Source organism: Ceratotherium simum, chromosome 7, assembly GCF_057802395.1.
Source record: "Ceratotherium simum simum isolate JZ-2026a chromosome 7, ASM5780239v1, whole genome shotgun sequence".
Lineage (NCBI taxonomy): Eukaryota > Metazoa > Chordata > Mammalia > Perissodactyla > Rhinocerotidae > Ceratotherium > Ceratotherium simum.
The window spans coordinates 26424947-26436116 of record NC_141906.1 but is presented as its reverse complement, the minus strand read 5'-3'; the positions used below and the strand labels follow the sequence as shown (position 1 = coordinate 26436116).

The window sequence follows — 11170 nt, the reverse complement described above, 5'->3', positions numbered from 1 at the left end:
GAAATATAGGAACAAGAGAGCAGGCTCTGCCTGATGTATCTAGCCTGGGCATGAGTAGCAGCACCAACTCATCTGTTAATACAGAAGATACAATTACACAATTACAATTTTAAAGAAAAAAAGCTAGATCACACTTTTTGACCAAGCCTCCCAACCAAGATGTTTCATTAGAATTCTCTTAGTTCAGCAAAAACAATCTGATCTCTGTCCCAATCTTGAATCCAAGAACAAAATGACCTTTCTACATGTCTCCTAATCCTGGCACAGAAATAGAGGAAGTGTGTGTCAAGGATATGTATCTCCATTTTGTAATATCATTTTCTTTCCAGGTTGTCTTTCATGTCAATTTTTACTTTTTGTTCTATGAAAGAATAAAAATTCTTGCAATACAAAAAAAGTGACGAGGTAAATGAATAAATAACTTATTTTAGGGATGAGAACCAGGGAAGTCTCAAATTTTGAATGTAATGATGGAGACGGTTTCTAGTAGCCTCATCTTAATATTATTTCAATTATAATTAAGTCCCAGGTAATACTGATTCCAATATAAGTAATCAAACATGAAAAATGGAGAGAGCAAATGCAATAAATATCTCCAGGAGTATTATTAGAAGAAGATACTCGATGTAATGGCGAGAAATTTATCAAATAGAAACACAAATTCTCCCCATCTTCCAAAATCAAAGGCAAATGCTGAACGTCCTTAAAGTAGCTAATTCTGCCCGTATATACAAGCAAATCTAAGGTAAATAAGAAGAATGCTAGCCATGAAATTTTCTTTGAAAAAGAAGAAACAATAAAATTATCAAACTTAGGGTGTATTTGCTGTTACTTAGAAAAATTTTAGCATCAGTAGACAAGCTCAGGACCCATAGGCAGAAAACAGAAAAGGAGTGCTGGACTGAAGCCCCGACGGAAAAAAATTATTCAATGTGAGATCACTTGGAGAGAGGCAGAAAGTCAGAAAGAAGCCAGGGAAAAATGTTCTCTGTTAGTCAATACAGTGCTGCGTGAAATATGTGGGAAGAGGAGAGAGAAAGTAAACTACAGAATCTGGGTGGTAGCAGCAGAATCGAGAGTGAAAGGACGGTGGAAGATTTCTGATGAGTATTTTCAAAATCTGGAGAATCATTTCCATCTTAGTCATCTATTTAAGAGATTAGAAGACAATTAAGATGCTCCTTGCCTCATGACTCACAGTTAGCCAGGCCTAATGGTAAACCTTTGGCACCTTGACAATAATGAAAAGCAGAGTTTACTCATCCTTGAATACTGAGACTAGACCTAACCTTGAGCAACACCGTCTCTTTTGTTGAGGCTCTCATTTTTCATTGAACACAACCTCTTGGGGTTTCTTCTATTGTGCCAGTCATTTCATGTTTTTCTTCTGACCCCCAAAATAAAAAAAAAAATCTTTTCCTGTGTATCCAGAATTCCTAGATATATCTCTTAGCTTGGTGTGCCATATGCCTACGCTTGAACCAATAGGAAAGGAACAGAAGTGCTGTAGAGAACACCAAGTCATTTCCTTAAAGTCAGGTCCCCTTACCCTGGATATTTTTTCGACTTTCCTGCTGGATGGGACATGGCAACAAACTGGAATTTCATACACACATAGATAAAAGCCAGTTGCTGAAGATGTCAGCCTTCCTCTTGACCACCTCCCATATCTGGACAGACATGAAAGAAACACATCTTCCAACTCATTTAAATTTGGGAGTCTTTGTTCGAGATTAGCCTGTGCCCTAACTGGTTCCATGAGGATTTTTCCCTTGCTGTCCCTACCTATGAGAAATCAACCCTCAGCTTCATGGGATTGAGCACGTCACAGATTATGCAATTTCTTCACATTTCAGTCATCATTTATCCCATGGCTATATCCTGAAGTATTTTTCCTTTTTTAAGAATTTTTAGGAGACATAAGTATCACATTGTATTATAGAATTCTGTATTCTCTATCATCTGAATTATTCTTTCAAATTTACATTGATTTTGTTCGTTCCACTGCTTAAGGAGGTTTATACCACCTTAGGCTTTGTAAGTAATTTAATATATATGTCAGTTTAAATTTTCTGACAGTCTCCGTCATTTGAAGCCCTGTTTCCTGTTTTCCTATCATTTTATGTAGGGTCTTCATTATCCATCTTTGCCTTCCTAGGGAAATCTCAAAATCAATGCTATAAAATAAAATCATGCTATAGTTATTTTAAACCTCAAAATAATGACATTCTCTCAGGCTGTGAATTTGGAAATCAATCTATTTCTTGCCTTTTGTTGACATTTTCTATTAGTCTTTTATGTCTTATTATGTTAGGTACATTTTGGGAAACATTATCAACATTGGAATAATTGTTTATATTAACTCTTTCATTTATTTACTTATTCACTCATTCACCTTATATTTATTGTGTATTATGTTCTAAGTACTGCATTGGATAGTGGGAATATAGTAGTAAATAAAACAAATACAGTCCTTACTCTCTTAGAATTTTAAGTCTGGTAGTAATAAGTATCTACCAATTTGTTGAAAGTTTGTTGAATATTATGATGAGATAGTATAATATGCTCAGAGAATGTGTAATCAGAGGAACTACCCTGGTCTGTGGAGTCAGGGAGGAGTTCCATGAAAAGCTGTTGTTTGACCTGAGATGTGATGAGTGACTAGGGTATAGAGAAACAATGAAGTCTGTCAGACATTTGGATCTACTCAACTAGGTCAGACTTGAAGAGAAAACTAAGCACCATTCCTTTCACTTAACTAAGCTGAGATATGTACCACTTCATTCTTCTGCCGTAATATCTGATTCAAACACGTAAGTCAAATACATTGCTTACAATGTGGATGAACATTACTAAGTGAAAAAAAAAACAGATACAAAAAAGTCACACATTGTGTGATTCCATTTACATGATGTATATACAATAGAGCAATCCATAAAGACTGAAAGTAGATTATGGGTTGACTGGGGATAGCGGAGGGTGAATGGGAAGTAAATGTTAATGGGTATTGGCTTCTTTTTGGTGTGATGGAGATATAGTAGATTTCGTTATGATCGTTAAGATATGCACAACTCTTTGGATATTACTAAAAACCCCTGAACTAGAAACTTTAAAGAGGTGACTTTTATGGTATGTAACTTTTATCTTAATAAAACTGCTATTGAAAAAAGAAGAGGGCTGGCTCCGTGGCTTAGCGGTTAAGTGCGCGCGCTCTGATGCTGGCGGCCCGGGTTCGGATTCCGGGCACGCCCTGAGGCACCACTTCTCAGTCCAACGAGAGGCCGAGTCCCACGTACAGCAACTAGAAGGATGTGAACCTATGACATACAACTATCTACTGGGGCTTTGGGGGGAAAAAAATGAATAAATAAAATCTTTAAAAAAAAAAAAAAAAGAAGAAACAGCCATTCATTGTATTCTAGGAAATGCTCCATAATAAACAATTTTTATTAAAAGAAAATTTAATAAACAAATTTTATACATTCAACATGGTCATGTCATTTCATAAACATACAATAACTATGTTCCCTTAAGTTACAATGTGCTCTAGACACTCAGGTTGCCTCACACAGAAAGGCTTAAGTACAGGAGTTTCCCCACACATGGAATTTCATGAGATAAACGGTCATGAAATCTGACTTTTCATGGGGAACCAAAGCAAAGGAAAGGCTTCAGAGGGGAAGAGAAGGAGGCAGGAAGGAAACTATATATGAGGGAACCTTTGCAAACGTCATAGAAGCTCACAGTGCCACTGTCATAATCCAGAAACACTCCAATCCTACCCAGAGGCCTTTTCACGTACTGAATGAAGGGTGGGAGTTGGTAGAGAGACCGTAATGATTGTTCGTCTTCAAAGAAAATAGCAGAAATGCTTCCTCATCATCAACAACATTCGTATCGCTGGTCAAGGAATCTTTACAGACTCCCAGAATCCAGCTTGAGGAGTGTGTCACATCCACCTCCCAGTAATGCTTGCCGGAGGTGAAGGCCTGAGCTCCCCACACCGCAAAACTTGCCGCTCCCCGGGGCTCTCTGGACACGCCGTGATGGCCTTCTCCAAATATCGCGCTTGTAATGTTCTCAGAAAGGCTCATATAGTGACTGGTCGTGTCCTGACTCAGAACGTCATCCTCTGCAGAAAGAGGCAAAAACCAGGTCAGCGAATGGGATTTCCGTGTCCTGAGGGGCAGCGGCTCTCTACCCAATAGGTATTTGCCCCTCCGCCAAGAAAATTAAAAATAGAGAGAGAAATGAGAGTTCAGACTGCCTTATCTGTGAAGAGCAAGAGTTATTACTGCCACTAGGGCACACAAAACTCCTCCAAATCTTACAGAAAAAGAAAAAATAAATAAAAATCCAAACATATCATGAACTGTTTAAAGCAGTGATTTCATGTCAATCCATGGATAGTTTATTTCAGGACATCCCTAAAACTTTTCTTTACTTTAGAAAACTTTTCTTGTGTTGTTTGTCTTTAATACTACTTAACAAATAGATAGCATTTGGCTGTTATGTGAGTTTTTATTGGGATACAAGCTGTACCTGTTACATTTTCAAATGTCAAAAATTTGATGGAGGGCCGGCCCGTGGCTTAGCGGTTAAGTGCGGGCGCTCCGCTGCTGGTGCCGGGGTTCGGATCCAGGTGCGCACAGACGCTTACGCTTCTCTGGCCACAATGAGGCCACATCCCACATACAGCAGCTGGAAGGCTGTGCAACTATGACATACAACTATCTACTGGGGCTTTGGGGAAAAAATAAAATAAATAAAAATTAAAAAAAAAAATTTGATGGAAATCCACATATGCATAGTTTAGAAGCTTCTGGAAAGACTGTTCTGGCTTTACATTGTCCGTTCAGACCCCGGATTCAGTCTGTCCTGATTTCAGCCCTCTGCTGTCAAGACCTGCTCTCCACTATGGGCCTAATATGGTTGGGCCACGTTCACAAACCCATTGCCTTTCAGTTGTTTTGAGATCGATCTAATAGCATTAAAATTTTTCTGCTTTGACAATTTTAGTCTTTTTGTCAAAAATTTCTGATTTTATAAATAATAAATATTCTTTGTACAACGCATGATAAATGTACTTATAATCTAGAGCAAATTAAAAGCCACCAATGACAAATTTAATCTTTCAAAAGTGGAGTAAACTGAATAAACATACAATATTTATTGCTGCTCTGAGAACTAAATACTCTGTCTCTTCATAACTGCATGACCAACATGATTGCTCTTCTCTTGCTCTGCCTGTGTCAGATGTAACTGAAAATACGTATCTTACTTTGCATTTTCAGTAAACTATAAGTTGCAAAGTTCAGTCTTGATCATTGTAATATGACTCTACAGGGAGAAAAATGGAAAGTCCTGTCCTACCTTCAAATCAGGAAAAAAAAATTAAAATGGAAAAAGTCTCATTCCCAAGAACCACTAAAGAAATTGAAGCCTGATTGTAAAGAGCTGACTCTCACCTCTGAAGCTGTTCAGCATGTCTAGGAGTCCAGTGATGCGCCATGAAGTGAGCTCTGGGTTCACTGGCTGAGGCTTTTGCGTCTGCACCAATTCGCTCCTGCAAACAATGACATCAGTTACACTTCCAGGGCAGAGGTTAATCACACAACCATTACAAAAGAAGCAGTTTTTAATCCAAGGTATTTGATCAGAATTCTCCCATTTTTGGTTAATTGGGTATGCATTATATTCTACAGTCTTGGGGATATAAGAAACGTTACCTTACTTTTTTCTAAATTTAAATTATATCAAATTCCAGCTTCCCATTCTTCTCAGATATTATTCCATTTCTAAAATTATTGAGGATCATGCCCTCCCTCTGCTCCACTTCAGGTAATGCAAAGATCCTGGGTATCTTATAGAGAGCAGAAAATTCAGGCAAAGCCTTTGGGACTTCAGTCCGCAAGTAGTCACTGATGATACACTCAGTGTCTAATAGGGAAGAGTCCACTGAGCCAGACAGCTTTGCTCTTTTCTACCAAGCAATGGAATCCAACTCTAGCCTGGCAGCCCTGGTCCTGAGGGCCTGACTTCCCACTGGGCACCAGGAAGCCACTCCCTCTGAGGTCCAGCCTACAGCAGGGGCATGCTGTGATGGAACAGGCTGGGTCATTGCTGCTTCTGGGAACAAAATCACATCGTCCTCTTCCCATTCTTAGAGCATCTCTTTCTTGCCTGTCTTTTTCACCTTACAGCTCTCTAGGGTAGGTGCCTCCTCTGTGATACCTTAGAAAAATCCCTTCAGTAAGGTTTATTTGTGATGAGGCTAGAGAAGATGGTGGGGTGGAGGGGGAGAGTGGGTGAAACAAAGCCCAGAATGTCAGATGGTTTTAGGTATATTTGAATTCAGCCACATAAGAAGGAAGCTTTGAGACCAAGAATCAGAAGGCCTCGGGGCGTCTTTTGAAACAAAATAGAAAATAGCCACAGAGGATGCTGTTAATAGCTCAAAACATATGTTCACTTCATCAATGAGAGAACGACTTGCTCAGAAATCAGAAATCGTTGGTGTAAACTCACCTTTCCAGTACATTTCCCAAGTCCTGCAAGGAAAAAAAAAAGATACTGTTAATCATCAGAGTTCTGACCTTTTGCATCTTCTCTAGTATTCTTGTTTTCTTGTTTTAATACTGTATTTTTTCTTATTCTCCTCTAAGGAACGTCAGAGGCTGTCTTAATAACAGAGCCTAAACTAAAACAGAGTGCACTGAGGAAGCAGGGAGGTCAGGAAGAGGCTGTGTAGTGATGCAACAAGATCTAGGTTTCCAGTGTCACTCATTGCCCAGTCTTATTCCCAAGGAGAGATCTGACCAATTATGATAAGAATTACGGCAAAACAGAGAAACATATAAAAAAATAATAACTATAGAGTGCATTGAAATTGATTACCAAATTCTACAAGTCTTGCCTGGGCAAGGGGCCAAACCTCAATGTCTTCAGCAAGTGGCTTTTATGTGGGATAGCTGAGAGTGGCAATGGACTAGGAGAACATAAATTGAGAATTATCCCAACAAAGTTAACCTTCCCCTGGTCACAGAGTTTTGCTGATTTGGGGTAATGTGTCTGCATGGAAAGTACTCCTGATTACACTGAAATAATTTTGTCCTATGTTAGTTACCAAAACGCCAAAAGTCTCCCAAAGATTACCATGATATGAGGAAATATGTGGTTGGACAAACGTAATGATGGGAGTCAAGGAGCGTTATCATTGAGCTGAGAGGAATGGTAAATGCAGGTAACATTTCAATGTCATGGCAACATTGTCCAGAAAAGGATTCCAGTCTCTGAGGATGGACCCTTCCTTCTCACCTGGAGCAGCTCCACGTCAGGCTTGTGGCACATCTCAGTCAGCTCTCTGTACATTTCTTTCAGGCTTTCTTTCTGTTGGGTCATTCTGAATTCACTTTCCTTGAGTTGTTGGAAAATCTCCTTTGCTTCCTTCTCCAGTGTCTCCAGCTGGAGTTGCTCCTCCTCACGGAGAAATAGATGTATCTTGTGATATTGAACTTTGATCATCATCTTCCTTAAGGCCACATAGTCCTGCAGAGATAGTGGATTAAAAGGATTACGTATCCACACTCTCAACAGAAATCTTCAATCTTCAATATTTCCTTAGCATCATCAAGAAATAACTTGGTAAACTTTCTGCCTCACATCACAAAGTGTCTTAAATATTTGCTAGTCCTCTCTATCCATCCTTTCTCTATGTTCCTAGTCTCTTTTCCTGTCTAAATCAAGCCCTCTAAGGGGTCCCAGGCTCTCTCTCTGTACTGCTCCATCAATTATTTGCTCTTACCTGAATCTTCCTTTTCTCTTGCTCTTTTGCCGAATTTTTGTACATATTTAAAAATATTTAGGTGTACACCATTTTATACAGATTTTTTTAAAATTCTCTCTGTTTCCTCTAGTTACTACTCTTATTTTTCTCCTCTCCTTCCCAGCCAAACTTAGTGCAATGCTGTCTTACACTCAGTGTCTGAGAAGGTTTATCTGAACTTTCAAAGTTGGACTAAGAATACATTTCATGCCCTGGATATCTGATATACTCTCATTCTTTGCACAAGCTTGTGTTTGCCCGTATATTTGTGGTTACTGATATACCATTTGAAACCACTACTTTTTCCTGGGAAGAAACTACTACCCTTTACCTGGTTAAGTTGAATTTAGCTAAAAGTCTAAGCCAGCATTGTGTCAATCTGCATAAAAACAAATAGAACATTTTCATTCTTACCTCTAAAATCTGGGTTTTGGTAGTTTCCTCATTCAGATTATCTTGCATTTCTTGAGTCACTTTCCATAAAGAGCCCATTCTCTTTAGAAGTTTCTCCTGCAAAATAACCATGAGCCTTAGCGACACAGATGATGATATTGTACATTTCATCCCTTTATTTATGGAAAAAGGCAGTGGCTGAGAAAACAGCAATTTTGAGTTAGAATGGGACGGAAGGATGTTTCTGCATTAATCTAATTTGATTCTAATATTTGGGATATCAGAGGTAACAGAAACATATAATAGAGGGTTGGGGATACCCTACAGATAATATAATCCATTTCCTGAGAAATTGGCATTCAGACTTTTATATAAGCTGACTATGAAGATGTCAAGCTTGCCTCAGAATTGCACTTGCCTCACCATTGCAGCAATTCCGCATGTTTGGGCAATGTTTCTAAGGAAACCTCCCTTGGTAAAGGCTCTACACATCTATGATTATAGTGTCAAATCTGGTTAACAACATTGAAAAGATACACTTATATCTTGGAATTTACATTGAAAAATCACCTCCTCCACCATCTCCATTCGCATCAACTTCATTATCATCATCCTCAGCTTTCTCTCTAATTTAGGAGCCTCTAGATTCCAAATTGCCGTAGAGGCAATACCTACCCTGTATCCCTCAGCAGCCCATTGTACTGGACTGTGGCTGTGACCCTCATGCTCTAGGGATTCAGAGCAGGACCCACAGAGCAGATTCTTGTCAACCTCACAGAAGAGCCCCTTTGCTTCTCCGTGTGCCACACACATCTGCTCCTCAGAGCTCTTGACCTGGTCGGCTCGGGTCTGTCTGGCAAGGGAAGCCAGCCTCTTGAGTACAATATTCGTTCTGAAATCTGGCTTCTCTGATATTCCCCTGCACTCAGGGCAGCGCATTGGAGTTTGGGCTTCCTCCCAGCAGAGGCACAAGCAGGGACTGCAAAAGCTGTGCCCACAGTCTATGGTGACGGGGTCTATGAAGTAGTTCAAACAGATGGAACAGATGAGTTCATTCTGGAAGGTTTGCAAGGCGTCTGAATCCATGTTTCTAAAAATTAATAAATAAATAAAAGAAGAAGAGAGAAAAAATCATTATTGGGCCCTAAAGAAGAAAAAAAAAAAGCCTCTGGACAAAGGCTTGTCTGCTTGAGCTCTGTCTAATCTAGCTATTCACATCCCCTCAGTACAAACCCAGACACGGTGAATACAGACACGTTGGGTTTATGCTATGATACAAAGGAGAAAATGAGACAAGAGGGTCCTCATCACCCTTTTTGTTGGAAATAAACAATTTTATCAATCGTACCTAAATTATTTGGACAAGCTTAAAGATTTGGACAGAGGGTAAAAGTTAGGATGATTCCAGAGTTTCTTTTATTAGCTGATTCATCCAGAATCCCATAGAGAATCTCAATCTCTCTCTCCATGACTCCAAGACTGTGACACACACATGCACATGCTTGGTCTCTATGCTAACATTCTGTGTGCAGCCTGACTCCAAACAGACAGATGTACTTTATTCTAAAGACAAATAATGTTGATTAGGTTTAATCTAAGCTGGCTTAATTTAATCAGTATTGGCTTCAACTTTGAACTCCTGAAAATATAAATAGCTGAATTTATGCTTCTAATGTTAATAATAAAACTCCTGCTTTCGAGAAATAAAATGTAAAAATTGTTTGTTATTTCTAGTTCAGGAAAACAATTTTTTCAGAGTCAGTTCAGACCATCAGAACACCTTCACATTTTGGTCTGGTGAAGGCTCAAGCTACAGTGATAATCAGCAACAATTAATCAGCTGTTTATTAAAACCAGAAAAAAGGAGAATAAATACTGGGATTTGCTCTCTACGCTAGAAAATCCAAAGATGCAGTTAATGGGAGCATGACCGATTCATCTTTGTTTCTGATAATTCCCCATGATGACCAATGCCATTCTTGGGAATCCTTACCAGTTGGTTGGATCTATTTTGAACATTTTTCAAATCTAGTCTGCAAACTAAAGGCTTTAAATAGATAGCAAGTAGAATCTTTACAACACGGGATTTCTAATTAATTCAACACATTTAACTTTTGATGTGTATAAAGACTATTACATGCATACATTATGTGGAATATTTTAAGTGCTTTTTGGGTTCCATAATTGCATAAAAACTGCAGAAATATGTTTTAAGATGTAAAAAATCTGTTAACACATGAGGAAATAGAATAAAAAATAATCAAATAATTTAATATAATAAATATCAATACATTACAAATGTTCTGTTACACGTATTTTAAATATCGATGTCATTTTAAATTACTAGGAAAGCTACTTGTTTTCTTGGACAAGACTCAAGCAGGCCAGAAGGTGAATTGTTTTAGAGAAAGTAGGCATGGAGATATTTGCTCTAAATTCCATACTCACCAGAGTCTACTATGAGTGGTCTCACCTCTAGAAGTTCTGGAAGATGTGTCTATACCACGGTCAGCAGGAGCTCTGTGCACTCTGCAGCCTGGCAGCTGCAGCTTCAGTCTACTCTGGAGAGGAAGTGGTCCCTGGACAAATGTGCTTTTTAAATGATTAGACTCACCTAAGGCCACACCTCCTTCTTGAGATTGGCTACTATCTTCAAATAGAAGAGGAAATGGCTGATTAGGTTACACCGAAAGGTATAAAAATGGCTGATTAGGTTTACACATATAGAAAACACTTGAGGGCTACACCATAACAAAACTTAGACTTGTTTTGGGCTAAGATGCAAAAAAGTTGACCTCACACAAATTATTCAAAAAGACATTTTAACTGAAGCAATTATTTCATTAAATTTTTTTTTATTCTACAAACATTGATCTCACCATTTTTAAAATTCTTTTTTTTTTAAATAGAAGGATGTGTAGGTGTATGTACACACTGTGTAGCTGAACAATA

General features: G+C 38.6%; 1 protein-coding gene across 1 annotated transcript; it reads right to left on the bottom strand.

Annotated features, from left to right (window-relative positions):
- Window positions 1-3495: 3495 nt before the first annotated feature.
- LOC147916612 (tripartite motif-containing protein 64-like) lies at window positions 3496-10744 on the bottom strand. Its single transcript, XM_087433999.1, is given in 8 exon segments — window positions 3496-3818; window positions 3821-4132; window positions 5469-5566; window positions 6529-6551; window positions 7318-7548; window positions 8240-8335; window positions 8894-9308; window positions 10667-10744. Coding segments are annotated over 7 exon segments (1347 nt in total). The 5' UTR covers window positions 9305-9308; window positions 10667-10744; the 3' UTR covers window positions 3496-3642.
- Window positions 10745-11170: the final 426 nt, after the last annotated feature.